Below are 21,369 nucleotides of genomic sequence, written 5' to 3'. Positions count from 1 at the left end.
GTTATTTCGCCAGAAACAGGTGCTTGGTGGATTGTTAATTTATCTTTTCCTTCACGCTTGAATGTACCTCCGTTACCCTGTTTTGATGCTAACCACAGTGTTTATTTTCATTTTTTAAATTTTAAAATAAAGTTCAGAGTGCCCAATTCTTTGTTCCCAATTAAGGGGCAATTTAGCGTGGCCACTCCACCTACCTTGCACATCTTTTTGGTTTGTGGGAGTGAGACGCACGCAGACACGGGGAGAATTTGCAAACTCTACACGGACAGTGAACCTTAGTGTTTATAAACACTCTTGCAATGATTAACATTTCCTCACCACGTCAAAAGCAGCTAAGTGCTTTCTGCTGTTAAAAGTTTGACCAGGCGAGCTTCCCTCCATGCAGAAAATAGCATGGTGAAGGAGAAGAAATCACACCTGAGCATCACTCCCAGTGCCAGCAGAGACCAGGGGCGAATCTCCGTTGGTGGGAGCACAATGGGCAGGTTCCTTCGTCCCGCCACACCAGATTCGGCCTTTAGTCTCATGAATGGAGAATCCAGACCCTTATAATTATCACCTTGAGTTCCACAAATTGAAATATCTTCTCCATATCAACCCTACTGAATTCATCCATTATCTTAAAGCCCTCTATGAGGCCACACTCAGCCTTACCTCCAGAAGAAATGAAACACGGCCTATGCAACCTACTCTGATGGGTATAACCTCTGAGTTCTGGTCTAGTTTTAGTAAATCTTTTTTTAAATCTTGTCAAGTGAATCCAGATGCGTTTCATAATATGAATGAAATGAAATGATAATCGCTTATTGTCACAAGTAGGCTTCAAATGAAGTTACTGTGAAAAGCCCCTAGTCACCACATTCCTGCGCCTGTCCGGGGAGGCTGGTAAGGGGAATTGAACCATGCTGCTGGCCTTGGTCTGCTTTACAAGCCAGCTATTTAGCCCACTGTGCTAAACCAGCCCCTTATAGTGACCAGGACTGTTCATAGTGCTCTAAGTGTGGTGTAACCAAGGTTCTGAAACAAACTTGGAAAGAAGCAGTGTGCAAGGGTTAGGGGGAAAAGGCAGGGGAATGGCACTAAGTCATGATGCTCATTTGGAGAGGCGGTGCATACATGATGGGCCGATTGGCCTCCTAGGGGCAGCACGGTAGCATGGTGGTTAGGACCTCCTAGGGGCAGCACGGTAGCATGGTGGTTAGCATAAATGCTTCACAGCTCCAGGGTCCCAGGTTCGATTCCCGGCTGGGTCACTGTCTGTGCGGAGTCTGCACATCCTCCCTGTGTGTGCGTGGGTTTCCTCCGGGTGCTCCGGTTTCCTCCCACAGTCCAAAGATGTGTGGGTTAGGTGGATTGGCCATGCTAAATTGCCCGTAGTGTCCTAAAAAGTAAGGTTAAGGGGGGGGTTGTTGGGTTACGGGTATAGGGTGGATACGTGGGTTTGAGTAGGGTGATCATGGCTCGGCACAACATCGAGGGCCGAAGGGCCTGTTCTGTGCTGTACTGTTCTATGTTCTATGTTCTTGTGCGCTGTAATAATTCTGAAATGCAGTATGTTTTGATGAAAACCTAAAAGCTGAGTGGCCTGTATCACAGGATTAAACCTCCTTTCTCTCTCTCTCTCAGGATCCCGCCTTCGCCAGGAGGACTTCCCGCCCCGGATTGCCGAACACCCCTCCGATCTGATCGTGTCCAAGGGGGAGCCGGCCACTCTGAACTGCAAGGCGGAGGGGAAGCCGAACCCCACCATCGAATGGTACAAGGACGGCGAACGGGTGGAGACGGACAAGGACGACCCCCGCTCTCACCGCATGCTCCTGCCCAGCGGCTCCTTGTTCTTCCTGCGCATCGTCCACGGTCGGAGGAGCAAGCCCGACGAGGGCAGCTACGTCTGCGTGGCCCGGAACTACCTGGGAGAGGCGATCAGCCACAACGCCTCGCTGGAGGTGGCCTGTAAGTACCTGCAGATTGCACATTCTTGCTGGGTGTGGTTTGCGGATGTTCTTGTTCCTAGCCCCCTCGGTGTGATTCAGAATGGACGTTAAACCCTGCCCGAATCTCCAAACAGGTTGCCTCAAGTATGAAAATGAGGATTTCTGGCTGCCTTGCTGTTGATTTTGAAGCTGTCACTCAGGGGGTCACAGCCTGTCGGAGCTCCGTGAAGAGTTTGAGCAGTTTGCTGTGACCGTTGGCCTGAAGTTGTTACGGATGCTGTATTTTAGTTAAACAGAAGGAGTCTTTCTGCAAGGCTTTTACTCTCCTGTGAAGGGGTTTCCTGGAGAGACTGAATATTGTGGTGTCTCTGTGAGTGAGTCGCTATTTGTCGGGAAGTCTGGGAGCATGTCTATATTGTACCTTGCTGGCTCTGTATCTGTTATTACCGGGGAATTTTGGGGTCTGTCAGTATTTCCAGGGGTCCCTAAAGTGTGCCTGTACTAACGGGGAGACTGGGAGTGTTGTCAGATATACACCAGTCTCAATAATTCTTCATTCACAACTGTCTCTAGGAATGTGCCTGAACGAAGAGTGTCAATATTTAAAGTGATTTTGTATTTATAATGCTCCCCAGCAGTGTGAAAATATTCACAAAGGACTCCGGGAGAGTGTCTCTATTTGTCGGCTTTTTGGGAGATGTCTGTATTTACCAGGGTCTCTGGGAGAGTGTCTGTATTTACAGGGGTCTCTGGGAGAGTGTCTGTATTTACAGGGGTCTCTGGGAGAGTGTCTGTATTTACAGGGGTCTCTGGGAGAGTGTCTGTATTTACAGGGGTCTCTGGGAGAGTGTCTATATTTACAGGGGTCTCTGGGAGAGTGTCTGTATTTACAGGGGTCTCTGGGAGGTCTGTATTAACAGGGGTCTCTGGGAGAGTGTCTGTATTTACAGGGGTCTCTGGGAGGTCTGTATTAACAGGGGTCTCTGGGAGAGTGTCTATATTTACAGGGGTCTCTGGGAGAGTGTCTATATTTACAGGGGTCTCTGGGAGAGTGTCTATATTTACAGGGGTCTCTGCGAGAGTGTCTATATTTACAGGGGTCTCTGGGAGAGTGTCTATATTTACAGGGGTCTCTGGGAGAGTGTCTATATTTACAGGGGTCTCTGGGAGAGTGTCTATATTTACAGGGGTCTCTGGGATATGTCTGTATTTACCAGGGTCTCTGGGAGAGTGTCAGTATTTACAGGGGTCTCTGGGAGAGTGTCTGTATTTACAGGGGTCTCTGGGAGAGTGTCTATATTTACAGGGGTCTCTGGGAGGTCTGTATTAACAGGGGTCTCTGGGAGAGTGTCTGTATTTACAGGGGTCTCTGGGAGAGTGTCTGTATTTACAGGGGTCTCTGGGAGAGTGTCTGTATTAACAGGGGTCTCTGGGAGAGTGTCTGTATTTACAGGGTCTCTGGGAGAGTGTCTGTATTTACAGGGGTCTCTGGGAGAGAGTCTATATTTACAGGGTCTCTGGGAGAGTGTCTATATTTACAGGGGTCTCTGGGAGAGTGTCAGTATTTACAGGGGTCTCTGGGAGAGTGTCTGTATTTACCAGGGTCTCTGTGAGAGTGTCTGTATTTACAGGGGTCTCTGGGAGAGTGTCTATATTTACAGGGGTCTCTGGGAGAGTGTCTGTATTTACAGGGTCTCTGGGAGAGTGTCTGTATTTACAGGGGTCTCTGGGAGAGAGTCTATATTTACAGGGGTCTCTGGGAGAGTGTCTATATTTACAGGGGTCTCTGGGAGAGTGTCTATATTTACAGGGGTCTCTGGGAGAGTGTCTATATTTACAGGGGTGTCTGGGAGAGTGTCTATATTTACAGGGGTCTCTGGGAGAGTGTCTATATTTACAGGGGTCTCTGGGAGAGTGCTTTCTATGGCAGGCTCCATGTGATAGGTGAGATGACCAGCGTGTGAGCGGTGTAACTTGAAACTGAGCAGCTCATTGACCAATCAAAATCTTGGATCCCAAGCTTGTTGGCAAGTAATAGCACAGTAAAGGGTGCAGATGTGGAGACCCACACAACATTGAGGAACTATTTTGACGCACACTTGCGATGCCAAAGCATACAAGCCTATAGGCCAAGTGCTGGGAAATGGGATTAGAATGGTTAGGAGGTTGTTTTTGACCGGCACATGGGCCAAGGAGCCATTTCTGTCCTGTAGATCTCTATGATTCTAAAGCACTTTACGTTGAATTACATTTTTTTCAGGATGCAATGTGATATTGTAATGCAGGAAATACAGCAAGGTATCACAAACAGGAGTGTTGCTGTAGTCTGATCGTCATTTTCCGTGATCTAACTTGAAGGAAACAGACTGATCTCCCATGCTCTTATTTCAAAAGTGAGCCATGGGATCTTTTTCATCAACAAGAGAGCACAGACAGGATCACAGTTGAATTATCTCATTGCATGACGGTATGTCTGTCAATGCAAGCACCCTCTCAATACTGCACTAGTCTCTGGTCAGATAGCAGGAACAGAGGGCAGCATGGGTGATGCAGTGCTTAGCACTGTACCCGGGTTCGGTCCCGGCCTTGGGTCACTGTCTGTGTGGAGTTTGCACGTTCTCCCCGTGTCTGCGTGGGTTTCACCCCCACAACCCAAAGATGTGCGGGTTAGGTGGACTGGCCACTCTAAATTGCCCCTTAATTGGAAAAGTAATAATTGAGTACTCTAAATTTATTTTTTTAAAAGATAGCAGGAGCAGGCTTGAGGGTCAGAATGGCCTCCTCCTGTTCCTGAGCAGAAGCCTTTTGTCCTGTGCTAGCTCTCCCATTGAACCTGCTCGCTGGGTGCAAATTAATCAGGTGACAGATTCCAATCGCTGTTCTATTTCGCCCTCATTGAGGGGAAGGGGTTTGTTTACCTTTCTCCCTGTCCCTGCCAATCCCCCCCCCCCCCCCCCCCTCCTCGAACGCGGCAAGTCTCTGATACCCAACCAGATTTCTCACTGATTTTTTCTACAGCCATTTTCAATAAATCTCGAGTTTCAGGTGAGCCAGACTGCTGGGTTTGATCTGAAGTTACGGCTGCTGGTGTGAGGTCAGCGCTGAACACAGGTCTGACAGGAGGAGGGAGGGAGGGAATTGGAAAAATAATAAGAGTGAGCCTGAATGCTGGGACTAGTTAGATGAGATCAGAGGGGCCAATGAAATTAGAGAGTGGGCAGCTACAAAACCCTCTGCTCTTAAAACAACCCAGCCTCCAACCTGACACTACCATCTCCATTTATGTTATTTCAATTTTATTTTTGTAGCCACAGCTGATCAAATATTCCCTGGGGTTTTTTGTATTGTTTGGGTTTCGGGAGGTGTTGTAGATACCAAAGTTTTCTCTCATGCTCTCTGGTGTCCTTAGGAGGCTAAAAATGTACAGGTGGGGGGGAAAGATGTGAAAGATCCTCTGGATTTGAGTTTAAAGAGCAGGTGATGACTCCGATCCGGGAATGCTAAGCGACCGGCGTACCTCTCTCACCAACACCTCTGAAAAGCAGATTCCTCCCGGGCCGTTCCACCTCATTCGCCGGCGCAAGGATCTTGCTGTGCTGAAAATGGCCACTGACGCACCGACCGTCACCACGCTTTTGCACATCATTGCTCTGGAAGGACTTTGCGATATTTGCCAGGGATTTAAGCCATGCCTGAATGGCAGCCGACATTTAGTTCTGTCGAAGGAGATCAGAAATGTGTGAATCGCATCAGGGTGAGTTTGCATAACCTGTGAGAAATTTCTACCACTGTGCAAAGATCGCAAAAAGAAAGAAAATTCCAAACACAGTTTTCAACAGCAGATGTGATTCCGTGATTGGACAACATTTGCTAATTCACCCTCAGTGTGCTATAAATTGCACTGGCAATCAATTTATGATTGTCAATCAGGCTCGCAGTGTGGCGCATTCGTGTGTACTGGAAGCTGTCGACATTAATATATGGGTCCTGTTCTTTGCAACCAGAGGGAACATGTACACCCATTGTGCCTATTTCAGCTGAGAAAAATCAGTGACAGCATTTTCTGGCTCATTCCTCAGGCCTTGATCAATCAGCGTCAAACTGCCTGGTGCAAATTTCAACCAATGCTTGACAGTTAACTGTCAGTCAACTGGTGCATTCTCTATGGCAGTGCCTCGACCACAAAACCATGTGGCGTTGGAGCAGAAATAGGCGATTCAGCCCATCGAGTCTGGACATGATTGTGAGATCATGACTGATCTGATGTAATAATTCTCAACTCCACTTTGCCGCTTTACCCCATTCCCTTGATTCCCTTACTGATTCAAAGTAAGATTCAGAGTCTACTTTCAAACCAATCAACACTATCTTCTCATGCAGTGTACATTTTTGCTTTCCCCTTATATCACTTTCCATGCAAAGTGCCTTGATAAGTACAAATCAAAAAGCTTCAACACGCCTGTTTTTTTCAGCCAAAATCACTTTAAACAGTTTTTGGTTCAGAATCCCACAAATTCTTTCAAAAGGCAAGATACTTGTTTAGATCCTTTCTTTATGCATAGATCAACATCATTCACAAATCTGTTTAGCACAGGGCTAAATCGCTGACTTTGAAAGCAGACCAAGCAGGCCAGCAGCACGGTTCGATTCCCGTTACAGCCTCCCCGAACAGGCGCTGGAATGTGGCGACTAGGGGCTTTTCACAGTAACTTCATTTGAAGCCTACTCGTGACAATAGGCGATTTTCATTTTTCATTTCATTTTTCATCTTCTCCCCATATCCCTGAATCCCACATTCTCCCCATATCTCTGAATCCCACAAACCCACTTTCCCCCCATTTCCCTCAATCTCACTTACCCACCTTCTCACATATCCCTCAATCTCACCTACCCACTATCTCCCTACATCCCTCAACCCCATCTACCCACCTTCACCCCATATCCCTCAAATCCACCTACCCACCTTCTCCCCATATCCCTCAAATCCACCGACCCACCATATTTCTCAATCCCACCTATCCAGCATATTCTTCAATCCCACCTACCCACCTTCTCCCCATATCCCTTAATCCCACCTATTCACCATATTCCTCATTCCCACCTCCTCATCTTCACCCCTTATCCCTCAAACCTGCCTAATAATAATAATCTTTATTGTTGTCACAAGTAGGTTCACATTAACACTGCAATGAAGTTACTGTGAAAACCATCCACCATCTCTCCCTCATTACCACCTACCCACCATCTCCCCATTTCCCTCAATCCCACCTCCTGTGCACCTTCCATGACAAACTGTGCAGCCTCACTCTCCTTTATTTTTATTTGTCTTACTTGGCTTTCCAAGAGGGAGGGAAGCTGATAGGTTTACCACCTGCCCTTTGGCCCTTGACTCCCCCTCTCCAGTCTCCTGAACACTTTGGCATTCTGATCTGATTCCTCGGCTCGAGCAGCAGAGGCAGCAGTAATCCACTGACTGCATCAATTTTTCATGGGTTTTCATCGAGGTCCAAATGGACAGTCACCCCCCCCCCCCCCCCCCCCCCCCCACCTCACCTTTGTTCACCACATTCTGACCACATCACTCTGACCATATTGCGTCCACTCCCACCTGGTCAGTCCTGACCCCTTCTGCTATGAACCATTAGTCGATGGCAAGCTGCTGGCCATATTTATAAAACACTCAGACAGGCCTGTGGCTGAGTCCCTGGGGTATCAGCTGATTCAGCCAAGATCATGTTGGCGCTATAACTGCTTGGCCAGCCCTCTCCAGGAATACAACCCTTGCTTCATCCCCAATCTGCGAATATGACCTACTTCGATTCCCAGCACTGGTCACTCCACTTAACAAGTTCAGAAGCAGTCAATCGTTCAAAAAGCCTAGGATCCAGTTTATATTTTCATGATGTGAAGGGTTTGGTAGGAGGGTGAGGGAGGCAGGGGGGAATAATCTCAAAATATCAAAGTGAGGGCCCACCATGTTCTTCAGTAACACGGTGGATTCAATGTAACAGCCTCAATGCGCCTGACTTGGACGCGACGAGACCGGTCAATCTCGCAAGAGGCCTCGCGAGATTTACAGTTCGTTACGTCTCACGAGGCATCGTGAACTGGATCCCACCCCCAATGGGGGAGATTCAGATTTGCATATTTAAGTGTGCAGTTAATCTCACTTCAATATGTTGACACTGGTGTTACCCAAGGCGTGGGAACTAAGGGCCTTGCCTCGGAAACCCCAGGAGGGACGCCATTTAGCACAGGTTACCACAAACGTGGATCAGGAGTGCCGGCACTTTGAGGGGTCTCCAAGGCGATCGAGGGGCCCCTGGGTAGTCAGACTCTGGGTGGGGTGGTACCCTGGCACTCCTGATGTTACCTGGGTGCTGTGGCAGTGCCACCTTGTCAGCGCAAGCCTGGAACCCTGGCAATGCTACCTGGGCACCCTCACAGTGCCACCTGGTGCAACCTTGGCAATGCCAGGCTGGCAGGGGCATCGCCAGGGTGCCAGGCTGGCAATGTCCAGGTGGCAGCTTGCTCATGCCAGGGATCTGGCCTGGGGGTGTCCTGCCCTTTTGAGATGGGGTGCAGGGTGCTTGGAAACATCCTTAGTGGTACGTTAGGGCTTGATGGGATCCAGAGGCCATGGTGGGGGTCCAGAGATGGCGGCGCCATTTAGAAACGGCGCCCTGGTCTCTCCCTGAACTGGCGAGCTGAACCGATAAGCGCAGGAAATGAGCCTAAATGTGGCCTCAGCGTTCCCTGCTGATGCCCAAAAATGAAGCACAGTCCCGTTTAATAGCACTGGGTAATCGCACGGGGAAGTTCTCGATGTGCAAACCTTAGTTAACATCCAGCAAAGTGCGCCCAAGCCGGGACTCTGCTTCATTTCCATTAAATCACACCTGCAATCACTTAACTTGGCCATTTCATTTTGCAATGCCATAATTGGAAATGTCTTCGCCATCAGAGTATTGGACTCATTATCATGCAGCTGATATTAACTAATGTGGTATAATTGGCCTCACAACCCTGCATTACAAATCCGAAAATATTCAGACATAGAAACATACATAGAAAATCGGAGCAGGAAGAAACCATTCGGCCCTTCAAGTCTGCTCTGCCGTTTATTATGATTATGGCTGATCATCAAGTTCAATGCCCTGATCCCACCACCCCCTCTATATCCCTTGATCCCTTTAACCCCAAGAGCTGTATCGAATTCCTTCTTGAAATTACACAACGTTTTAGCCTCAACTACTTTCTGTGGTAGTGAATTCCTCACTCTCTGGATGAAGAAAGTTCTCCTCACCTCAGTCCTAAAAGTCCTATGACCTCTAGTTCTGGACTCCCCCACCATCGGGAACATTCTTTCTGAATCTCCCCTGTCTAATCCTGTTAGAATTTTGTAAGATTCGGTTTGATCCCCTCTGACTTTTCTAAACTCCGATGAATATTCTCCAAACCGATTTAGTCTCTAATTATATGACAGTCTCGTCATCCCAGGAATCAGCCAGGTAAACCTTCGCTGCACTCCCTCCAAAGCAAGAACATCCTTCCCTCAGAAGGATGCGCGGGTTAGCGCGGTGCCCAAGGGAGGCAGTGCCGTGCTGGCCCCCTGTGGGGGACATAATCGGTCCTACCTGGGCCCGGTCCGCGCCGTCGTGAAACGCGACCGTGGTTCACGACGGCGCGAACGCTTGTTCTCCATTTTGGAGAATCGCCCCCAAGAGCTGTGGATTCCAGGCCTCCAGGCACCGAAGGGCGAGTTCCAACCAAACGGTCCCAGTGCCTCACTGAGGGTGTGCTGCAGTGTTAGAGGTGCCGCCGTTCAGGTGTGATATTGAACCGAGATGTCTGCCCTGTCAGATATCCAGGCCACTATTTGACAGCAGGGCAGGCGAGGCCTCCGCCGTGTCCTGGGTTAATGATTATTCCTCAACCATTCATCACTGAACACAGTTTATCGGCCCATTAATCTCATTGGTGCCTGTGGGATCCTGCTGTGCACAAGCCGGCTGCCCATATTTCCTACATTTGAACAATGACCACTTCAGAAATATTTGATTGGTTGGTGTTGACTGGCGGGCAGGCTCGTGGGGCCTAATGGCCCGTTCCTGCTTCTATTTTCTATGCTTCTCTGGAAGTGTTTCGGAATATCCTGAATTTGTGAAAGGCATTTGGTTTATTTTCGTGCGTCTCTTCTGGTGAATTAATCTGCCGTCCGCAAAAAACAGCTCACTTATCACAGTGACTGCAACTGGAAGCAACGACACCGAGGGAGATCGCCCTGAGACAGACATCAAAACATTCAGTGAACAAATACAAGCAGACAAGGTTGCCAAGATCAGGAAGGGAACTCGATCTGGAGAAGTTGCTCACTGAGGTGAAAGGTTCAAACCCCGGGGTTATATATGTTGACCTGTGTGATTTCCCCAGCCATACTGAGTGACTGGCGGTTCTTTCCAGCATCTTCTGCTTTCATTTAAAGTGAACAAAGTTAGCAGCAAGAATGGAGGTCACTCAGAGGGTAGTCGGTCCGTGAGATACGTCCGCAGAGAATGACACTGAAGGGGGTTGTGGAAACTTGATCAAGACATAATTAGAGGGGCTGCTGGAGACCAAACTGGGGGCAGGTGGGATTGAGGGACATGAGGTGAAGGTGGGTAGGCGGAATTGAGGACATGAGGAGAAGGTGGGTAGGTGGGATTGAGGGACATGAGGTGAAGGTGGGTAGGTGGGATTGAGGGACATGGGGAGAAAGTTGGGTAGGTGGGATTTTTCTTTTAATTTTTCCAATTGAGCCGCAATTTAGCATGGCCAATTTACCCACCCTGTACATCTTTGGATTGTGGGGGTGAGACGCATTCAGATACGGGGAGAATGTGCAAACCCCACACGGACAGTGACCCGGAGCCAGTATGGAACGCAGGTCCTCGGCGCCATAAGGCAGCAGTGCTAACCACTGCACCACTGTGCTGCCCATGGGTGGTGGGTTTGGGGAGAAGGTAGGTAGGTGGGATTGAGGGATATGAGGAGAAGGTGGGTAGGTGGGATTGAGGAATATGGGGAGAATGTGGGTAGGTGTGTTTGAGGAATATGGGAAGATGGTGGGTAGGTGGGATTGAGGGATTTGGGGCCAAGGTTGTTAGGTGGGCTTGAGGGACATGGGGAGAATGTAGGCAGGTGGGATTGAGGGATATGGGGAGGGGGTGGGTGAGTGGGATTGAGGGATTTGAGGAGAAGGTGGGTGAGTGGGATTGAGGGATATGGGGAGAAGGTGGGTAGGTAGGATGGAAGGACACGGGGAGAAAATAGTTTTGATGTTTCCAAGAGTTTGGGATTTCTTGAGCATGTTTATCTGTTTTTAAAATTCAACCGATCGAAGGCTTGATTGTAAAGGGAATAACTTAATGAAGGTTTTGGTCAGTCATATGTCTCGGTTTATACACTGAATCTTGCAGACTCGCCATCCTGTGCTTTCTGGATCAATATTGTCCAATAGACATTGACTCGCGCCGGATGAAGCCACAGCACATACTGCTTTTGCCACACACACTAACCTTAGATGAAAATGAATCAAGCACAACCCAGGTACATAATGGCGCATATGTATATTTAATTAGTTAACCTCTACCACAGTAGGTAACTGAGGGGATAAGACCCTCACAATAATCCCCACGCGCTGCACTGCCTCACTGACAAGCACACACAAAGGTTAAAGTTCACATGCCGTGCGAATATGGGAATAAGGATCACATGACCAATGACAGGGTCTTATTACTCATCTATTATTTACTGCCCAGGACTGCAATTAGCCACATCTGGATTCTCAATTAGCCACATGTGGCTAACTGTGAACATATTGGGCAACACGAGTCTGCAGGAAATCGCCTGCCTTCACCACCCCATAGCCAGGCACTGATTGTTCAGGGAATATCTCCAAATATCCAAGACATACGAAACACTGAGACCCGCTGAAGAGCAGGAAAATGGGACCTATGGCTGTTTCTGAAAAACAAAAGCTTTAGACTGCATCGAATGAATAATTGTTGGTAATATTTCACAGCGATATTCATGCTCTTTTGAAATGTTTCACTGGAAGTTAATAGACAGGTACGAAAAAAATGCCTCGCCAGATTAATGGGTTATTGGCCTTCATCAGAATGGGTTGAATACGAATAGGTAGGAGTTTTGCTGTCATTATAAAAAGCTCTGGTCAGACCCTGTCTTGAGTCAGCTCTGGGGAACAGCACCTTGGAAAAGGTCCGCTGGCTTTGAAAGGGTGAAATGCAAATTCAACAAGGCGATACCATGTCTAAGAGAACCTGATGATGAGTTAAGGCCGCCCAGACCAAGCATGGACTCCCCGAACATGGAAGATTGAGGGACCACTGATGTGGGGCTACCATTGGGGTAGGGGGGGGGGGCTGCTGGCTTAAAAGCTGGTAGTTTTGCTTTTCTTATTGATTATTGATTGGCTTCTGTTTCTGGTGCGTTGCGGATGTTTTTAGCTTATTGCTGCCTTTTGTATTCGGCTGTGTTGTTTTGTGTTATGGAGTTGTTAATAAACTAAAATATCTGGAAGATTGAGGGGCGACTTAATAGGTGTATGGACTTAAAATATGAGAAACCACGATCTAATTGAATGGCGGAGCAGGGTGGAGGGGCTGAATGGCATTCACTTGCACTTCCTTCATTGAACGGACAACCATTAGTGATTTCCTAAATCCTGACTTTTGATGTATTCCATTATTCCTCGATATGTAACCCCCCCCCCCCCGTCCCAATTTGACCTTCCCATTCCCTTTGGCCCGAGCACAGGAACAGAAAGGTCTATCCCATGGCGGAACATGGATATCAGTCTGTGATGCTGACACAAATAAATTGGAGGCAAGAGAAATAGTTACACCGCAAGAAACAAAGGAAGATGGCTGGATTTGAGATTACAGATCAGCCATCAATTGACTGGGGGGGGGGGGTGGAGCAGACTTAAAGGGCTGAATGCCACCCCCATCCTTGTGTTCTGTTGTCCTGTCGCTGACTGCCCACTTTCTCTCTCCTCTTTGCCCAAAGTGTTGAATGTTTTTCAGCTGGCTTCCTTCCCCTTCTGCATGAACCCTCTGTGGGCGCACAATAAAACCGCAGGGGGTGACAATTGTCATGACGTTTGTTTCATTGTGTCCCGGCACTGCTGATGGGCCGTCGAGGCTTTGTCTTTGTAGCGCTTGTGTGAAGCTTGCTCCCACACGTCACTCGCAATGCAGTTAACTGATAACTAGGTCATCGCGAGCGGTCATTAATCGGCATGCTGCAAGTGCAAAGCGAGATATTTAACCAGCAGCCGTAAATCTTTCAACTCAAGGCTTGTTGTAAACCACAGTGCGCAATTGAGAATGGGTAACTTCACAGCAGTGAATGAGCTCACTTTCTGTCCCCCCCCCCCCCCCCTTTAATCAATAAGTAATTGTAGGAGTAACTTTAAATGTTTCGATGAGGCGGAACATGTTTAAGCAGTCAGAGTTTATCAGCAATTAACCCGAAACCCCAGGGATGACTTCCTTGCCAGTGAGATTACCTTTACTACTCGAGGATGGCCGTCTCGCCACACTGACAACCTCACGAGCGGGACTATTTATTTATTTTTTTTGTTCCCATGATGCGCGGATCGCTGGTAAGGCCAGCATTTATTACCGATCCCAAGTTGCTCCATCAGAAGGTGGTGATGGGTATTCTTAATCCATTGCAGTCCATGTTGATACACAATCAATCGGCACGAAACGTAGGTGAAGTCCGAACGAAAGGCTTTAATTAGCAAGAAGTGCACCCGGCAGGAGACGTACAGGAAAATGGCTGGCTGCCGGGGAACACGGGTTCTTATACCCCGCCTCATAGGCGGAGCTACCTTCCTCTTAGCCAATCGGGCTAAGAGGCACACGATACCTGGGCCAATGGGCAGCGAGACCTCTACACCAATGGCAGCTCACACTCCCAGGTACCGTAATACCCCTAGTCATACTACCACACATGTGCCCTACAACTATAGAGATCAGGGACGGGATTCTCTGTTTTCTGACTATCGTAATTGGAGATCGGGCGGAGAATCCCTTTTTACGATGGAATCGGCGCCGGCGCCTGCTTTTGCATGCTACATCTCTTCCAAAACGACGTCATGGAGGAGCGCGCCGCACACCATTGGGACGACCTCAGGACTCTGGAGGGCCCTCCCCTGATGCCCCCCTCCCCCCCAGTGGGCTGAGTTCCCGGCCGCGCTGGGGACGTGTGCTCCCAGCGGTAGGGAACCTGATGTAGGGGCTGCGGACTGTGTCCAGCGCCACCATAGTCAGGCGGGAGCCATGCTGCTGGCCGGGGTGGGGGCGGGGGACTTCGGCGAGGTCTGGGGGTACTGGTGGGTGGTGTCCATGGGGGGCTCTATCTGGCAGGTTGTGTCCATACGGCGTCGTACGGCGCAGCCACTGCAGGTTGGCAATTCTCCGACCATTTCTGTCGTGGAGGCCGGGCGTTTTACGCGGAGTGGCTGCTAACCCCTCACCGGTCGAAGGGTCGGGGCTGGGGCGCCGCCGATCTTTTTGATGTAAAACGCCACAGCTCCACCGGACATAGCCTGAAAATCGGAGAATCAATTGCCAGGCTCCATGCCAACTGTCTGCCCAATGAGCTTGTTCCAAAATCGCCGGTGCGTGAGGCCTTGAAGCCTCTTGGTCCTCAAATTAATCCAGAACCTTTGCCTGCACTACTCATCGGGGAGTCCATTCCATGTGACAGTGTCTCCCTGTGTGAAGAGAGCCTGCCAGTGTTAGTCTGGAATATCAGACTCTGTACCCTTCAAACAAAGAGTCATGTGGGTGGCTAATGATCCCAGAGCCGGGCAGATATCCTCGTAATCCTGCACTAATATTCATCCCTCAAGCAACACCACTGAAAAACAGCTGATCTGATCTTTGTGGCTGGCTGTGGGATCTTGCTGTGCACACGCTGGCTCTGTGACATTTTTACATTGCAACAGTGGCTGCATTTCAAAAGTAGTCATTGGCTGCAAAAACGCTCTGGGGTGTCCCGAGGTTGTGAAAGGTCGTCTAAATGCAATTTCTTTTTTTTCTTCCTCGGCCGCAATGAGTGTAAAGCTCGCTGGTTATTTGAGACTTATTTCATATAACCCAGAGCTTCCCAGCCGAGGTGACCCCAAGAGGTGACCGCGCTGGTGACTGATGCGGTTAATGAGATCTAGTGACACTTTGACCCTTCGACCCCCCCCCTCCGTTCTCCCCTCTCCTCCTCCTCCCCCCCCCCCCCCCCACCCTCCCCCCGCCAACTCTCCAACAGCCTCAGCTCCGTTTATTCATCTGTGTTGCCCCACAGGCCCAACGTGGGAGAACATAAGCAGGTGTGAATAAAGAAGTTCAAGGAGCTCTCAGTCACGGCTGAGAAGCAGAGACAGTGGCAGAGTGAGATATCTGTTCAAAGAGGGCGAACAGCTGGATTTTCAGACAAAAGACAATGTGTTTTGTTGACTGGGCAGGTTTTTAACATATGTGTGTTCATCTGACATCATTTTCGCTTCTCTTGCCTCTCTCACTTTCAATATCTATTCTCCTCGCTGGTATCCGCCTCACAGGCAGACACTGCACTCTCTCTCACTGCTACCTCACCCATGTGAATATTATTATTGTTGTGGGTATTTGATAGTGCATTGGGGGGAGGGTGGGGGGGGGGGGGGTGTATCACAGTTCAACTCCCCCACTCACTCACAAGCCACTACTTTCCAGCAAGGACCATCGAGTCGAAGGAGAACGGAGAATAGCAACTAACCCAATCCTTTGCTCCCCCTCTTACATTAAGTGTGATGAGGTCAATAGGCTTCGGGTTCCAACTGGAAACCTTCCTGGTCTTTAGGTTTCGTGGACAGAATCCATAGAATCCCTACAGCGCAGAAGGAAGGCCATTCGGCCCATTGAGTCTGCACCGATCCTCCGAAAGAGCACTCTACCTAGGCTCACTCCCCATAACCTCCACCTCCACCCTAACCCGGAACCCAGTAACCCCAGCTAACCTTTTTGGACACAAAGGGAAATTTATCATGGCGAATCCACCTAACCTGCACATCTTTGGACTTGTGGGAGGAAACCGGAGCACCCGGAGGAAACCCACGCAGACACGGGGAGAAAGTACAAACTCCGCACAGACAGTGACCCAAGCCGGGAATCGAACCTGGGATCCTGGAGCTGTGAAGCGACTGTGCTACCCGCGGTGCTACTGTGTCCCCCTTTAGTCACTGTTGTAGGAGGCAAGTCGGGTGGGGAGGGGGGAGTCATGCACAGCAAGATCCCAAAACTGTTATCCTGATAATGGCAGTAAACCATTTCAGAGATTTCAGTCCTTTTTTTTATTAATTCTTGGGATGTGGGTGTCGCTGGCTGGGCCAGCATTTGTTGCCCGTCCCTAATTGCCCTTGACCTGAGTGACTAGTTAGGCCATTTCAGTGAGGGGGGCAGTTAAGGGTCAACTGCATAGCTGTGTTGTTCTGGAGTCACATGTAGGCCAGACCGGGTAAGGACTGCAGATTTCCTTCCCTGAAGGACATTAGTGAACCAGATGGGTTTTTCCGATAATCGACAATGGTTTTGTGGATGTTCATTAGACTTTTAATTCCAGATTTATGCCCCCTGTCGAGGCATAAATATTTATTTTTTATAAATTTAGAGTACCCAATTCATTTTTTCTAATTAAGGGGCAATGTTGCATGGCCAATCCACCTACCCTGCACATCTTTGGGTTGTGGGGGCGAAACCCATGCAAACACGGGGAGAATGTGCAAACTCCACACGGACAGTGACCCAGAGCCGGGATCAAACCTGGGACCTCGGTGCCGTGAGGCTGCAGGGCTAACCCACTGCGCCACCGTGCTGACCGAGGCATAAATATTAGTCAGGACATTGGGGAGTGCTCTTCTGACCACCTGATGAAAATGCTGGTCAGGGAATGTCTGACCAAGAGGGCAGCTGGGATCCCAGTTGAGAGGCGGTGACACAGTGGCACTGTCACTAAGCTAAGAATCCAGACCCCCAGGGTAATGCCCTGGGTTCTGGGATCGAATCCCACCAGAGCCGATGGTGAAATCTGAATTCAATAAAAATCTGGAATTAAAAGTCGAATGAAATTGTCGTAAATGTTTGCGGTAAAAATCCACCTGGTTCTCTAATGTCCTCTAGGGAAGGAAATCTGCCACCCTTACCCTGCCTGGCCTACATGTGACTCCAGATGTACAGTGATGTGGTTGACTCTTAAAATGCCGTCTGAAATGGCCTGAAGGGGCAATTAGGGGTGGGGAAACCACACACAATATAGGAGCAGGGGTAAGCCATTCATTGTGATCATCCAACTCAGCAACCTGTGCCCGCCCAGCCAGTGACACCCACAACCCACCAATTAATTTTTTTAAAAGCTTGACATCTTATCCAGAACACAGCAAGTCCAACAGTGCCGCATTCCCTCAGTACAGAAAATGTCAGCCAGGATCTGGTGCTAGTGTCCCTTTCAGTGAAGTGGAACGCGGAACCTCACAACCTTCAGTACCCCAGAGGAAGCATCAGCCCATTGAATTGTGGCTGGCAATCAGCCATTTAACCTGCCCCTGCTACTGAGACAGAGGTAATCCCGACGTAATAACCCCAGCGTGCGAGAAAGAAACCCCTTGCTCCAGTTGTCAGAACTTGATGGGAGAAGGTCACAAATGAGCAGCAGAGTGACATTCCTACCAAATGTAGCATTTCTTAATGACCCGCCCGGTAGAACATAATGTGTTTTTTTTTTTGCAGTTCACTGCTTCGCAGCCATGGAGACGCTGTGAAAATTACCAACGGATTTCAGGTCTGAACCTTGACCTTTGATCCCAGAGCACTCCATCTCCAGAAATATTGGGAGGAACCTTTACCAGCCAATGACACGCTCGACCACCTTGATAATCACTCCCCACATGAAGCATGCATTTGGCTTGGTAATCGGGGTGGCTTGCGGTCAAGTATGCTCAGTTCTAGGTCATGGTCGATGAAGCGATTTACCAGACCTCCGCCTGTTTAACATTGCCACCCTTATATAAATATCCCTCCCTGGCCTCGCCCCTCCCTATCTCTGCACTTTCCCCCCAGCCCCTCCGAGGTATCAGTGCTGCTCTAACCCTGGATGCTAGCGTGACGCACTGACGGTCGTGACTGCAGCAGTCCGCAGCTCTGAAACCTCCAAGCCCTCGCTCCCTTCTTTTTTCAGAAGTTCCACTGAAAGCTGCCCAAGCTTTTGGTGACCTGTCCCCAGGCCCGGGGTGGGCTGGTTTAGCACAGTGGGCTAAACAGCTGGCTTGTAATGCAGAACAAGGCAGCAGCGCGGGTTCAATTCCCGCACCGGCCTCGTCGAACAAGTGCCGGAATGTGGCGACTAGGGGCTTTTCACAGTAACTTCATTGAGGCCTACTTGTGACAATAAGCGATTATTATTATTATGTGGGCCCGGTCGACAGTCTTCCGGGTGAAGCAAGTTGGCACGTTTTTACTGTTGAAATGTGGGCTGAGCTTTAAACCGGTCATTTCCTGATGAACGTTGTGCTCGCCCTTAGAGAGTGTAGAGTGAGTGAAACACTTCCCATTTCGGGCGCCCAGTTTCCTGAGCATCAGGAAGCAATAAGAAGGAATGGAAGGCTCGCATTTATACTGTGCCTATCATGACTTTGGCGTGTTCCCAAGGGCAACGCAGCCAATGAAATAGCTTTCTTTTTCGCAGCGCAGTTGTCTGTTGTAACACAGGAAATGTAGCAGCCAATTTGCGCACAGCAAGATCCCACAGAAAGAAATACGAGTGAGACAAATCGTTTTTCTTTTCCTTTGGCCGAGGGAGAAATATTGACCCAGGATACGAGAGAGAGAACACCCCTGCTCTCCTTTGGAAACACGGCAGGAAAGGTCCTGGGTTTAGCATCCTTTCCAAAAGCAACAGATAACTGGTGAGACAGAAAACCTGGATGACTGCGGCACTCGGTCAGATAAGGGATGGGTTTGATTGTTTTACACCATGGCATCAACCGGGTTTAAACCAGTAAGCTGGTTTTATTACAGACCCAACATGTTTTTTCAGTGCCCTCCTGCAGGAGGAGGGAGCTGGCATTTCTGCAGGCAAGGCTTCTTAAGTCTGGGAGTCAGTGCCAGAGAGATAATGGGAGGCTTGGGTCCGTGCCATCTGATTTTAAAAGTAGGAGCATCTGAGGAGGAAGAATAGAGCTCCACACTTCACATCTGTTGCAGGGAATACCAACCCCATTAGCTACTGTGGTGGTTTCTGCCCTCGGAAGATCGTGCGTGCAGGCTGAGATCTGAACGCAATCGACACTGATGCTCCCTGTACAGTACCGAGGGAGAACAGCACTGTCACAGGTACAATCATCTGGGGATGTTAAATATCCCATGGCTCCTGTTTCAGAGAAGAGCAGAGAGTTCCTGTGGGAGAGTTCTTCCGGGTGTCCACAATAAACATTTATGCCGCAAACAGCATCACTGAAGGAGATTGCGCGGCCGTTATCCCATTAGTGCTTGTGGGAGCTTGCTGTGCACAAATTTGTTGCAGCATTTTATTCCTTACAACAGTGACTGCATTTTGTGCTTCATTTGCAGTCAGGAGCTTTGGGATGTCCCGAGGTGGTGGAAATCATTCTTTCCTTCACCTCCCCCATTTTGTGCTGACTTCTGCTGGGTTGACTGTCGATGGAGTGCAATTCCCCCACCCTGATATGCACCCAAGCGGGCATTCAGTCTGTGTGACGAAAAACACCTCTGATGGTGCCTCCCCGGCCCATCCAGAGGGCCAAGGTCGTGGACACGAGGGAACACTGCCATCTCCCAAGTTCCCCTCCACGTCACACACCATCCTGATTGGGAAAGATATTGGAGGATGTTCCTTCACTGCCGCTGGGTCAAAGTCCTGGAACTCCCACCCCAACAGCACTGTGGGTGTACCTACACCACATGGGACGGCAGCAAGATGGTGGCCCACTGCTACCACCCTCTCAAAGGATAGCCAGTGGATGGGCGTTAAATGCCAACCTTGCCAGCAATTCCCACATCTGCTGTTATTCATCATTGCGAGATAGGAGAGGGAATTGTGAGCACTTTTCATTAGGAGGGGGGTGAGAGGGGGGTGGGAACAGGAACCCCATATGCTTTTCTGTTCCTCTCTGGGCCAGGTCTCTGGAGAGGAGCAGCAGTGTCTAAATGACCGGCCATTCTAACCCAGCACTTTCGTTTGTAGGTTTAGGGACATTCTGGCCCTCAGCCATCAAGAACAGCTGACATCAATTTCATTTTGCATTAATTGTCAATCTTGTCTTTGACATTTTCCTGCTCTGAAGGACCTCCCCCAACATTAAAGATGCGAGCCCCGAATCGAAGGAACGGTGTGCTGGGCTTGGAAAGGGTCTAGAGGAGGTTCACAAAAAAGGGCTTGTCATATTAGGAACTCTGGGTCTGTACTCGTTGGAGTTTAGAAGGATGAGGGGGGGATATTATTGAAACTTACAGGATACTGCGAGGCCTGGATAGAGTGGACGTGGAGAGGATGTTTCCACTTGTAGGAAAAACTTGTAGGGCACAGCCTCAGACTGAAGGGACCATCCTTTAAAACAGAGATGTGGAGGAATTTCTTCAGCCAGAGGGTGGCGAATCTGTGGAACTCTTTGTCGTAGAAGGCTGTGGAGGCCAAATCACTGAGTGGCTCTCAGACAGGGATAGTTAGATTCTTGATTAATAAGAGGGTCAGGGATTATGGGGAGAAGGCAGGAGAATGGGGATGAGAAAATATCAGCCATGATTGAATGGCAGAGCAGACCCGATGGGCCGAATGGTCTAATTCTGCTCCTATATCTTATGGTCTTACATAAATGCGAGTGACCAGATCAGTTGTCCTCCTCTTGTTTTATAAATTTAGAGTACCCAATTCATTTTTTCCAATTAAGGGGCAATTTAACCTGGCCAATCACCTGCCCTGCACATCTTTGGGTTGCGGGGGCGAAACCCACGCAGACACGGGGAGAATGTGCAAACTCCACACGGACAGTGACCCAGAGCCGGGATCGAACCTGGGACCTCAGCGCCGTGAGGCAGCAGGACTGCCCTTCAGTTGTTCTCCTTGAACATAGAACATAGAACATAGAACAGTACAGCACAGAACAGGCCCTTCGGCCCTCAATGTTGTGCCGAGCCATGATCACCCTACTCAAACCCACATACATATCCACCCTATACCCGTAACCCCCCCCCCCCCCCTTAACCTTACATTTTATTAGGACACTACGGGCAATTTTAGCATGGCCAATCCACCTAACCCGCACATCTTTGGACTGTGGGAGGAAACCGGAGCACCCGGAGGAAACCCACGCACACAG

General features: G+C 49.3%; 1 protein-coding gene across 18 annotated transcripts in view; it reads left to right on the top strand.

The window, feature by feature from the left end:
• robo2 (roundabout, axon guidance receptor, homolog 2 (Drosophila)) overlaps positions 1-21,369 on the top strand; it is a 1,648,725-nt gene that overhangs the window by 1,143,229 nt on the left and 484,127 nt on the right. For all 18 annotated transcript variants that reach the window (XM_038801330.1, XM_038801331.1, XM_038801324.1 and 15 more), the window contains one exon: positions 1,627-1,953. In XM_038801330.1, the coding sequence (XP_038657258.1) occupies positions 1,627-1,953 (327 nt within the window). The remainder of the gene's footprint in view (positions 1-1,626; positions 1,954-21,369) is intronic.

Source organism: Scyliorhinus canicula, chromosome 7, assembly GCF_902713615.1.
Source record: "Scyliorhinus canicula chromosome 7, sScyCan1.1, whole genome shotgun sequence".
In the NCBI taxonomy this organism is placed as follows: Eukaryota; Metazoa; Chordata; class Chondrichthyes; order Carcharhiniformes; family Scyliorhinidae; genus Scyliorhinus; species Scyliorhinus canicula.
Note: the sequence above shows the minus strand (reverse complement) of the source record. Positions and strands in the feature narration are given on the sequence as shown.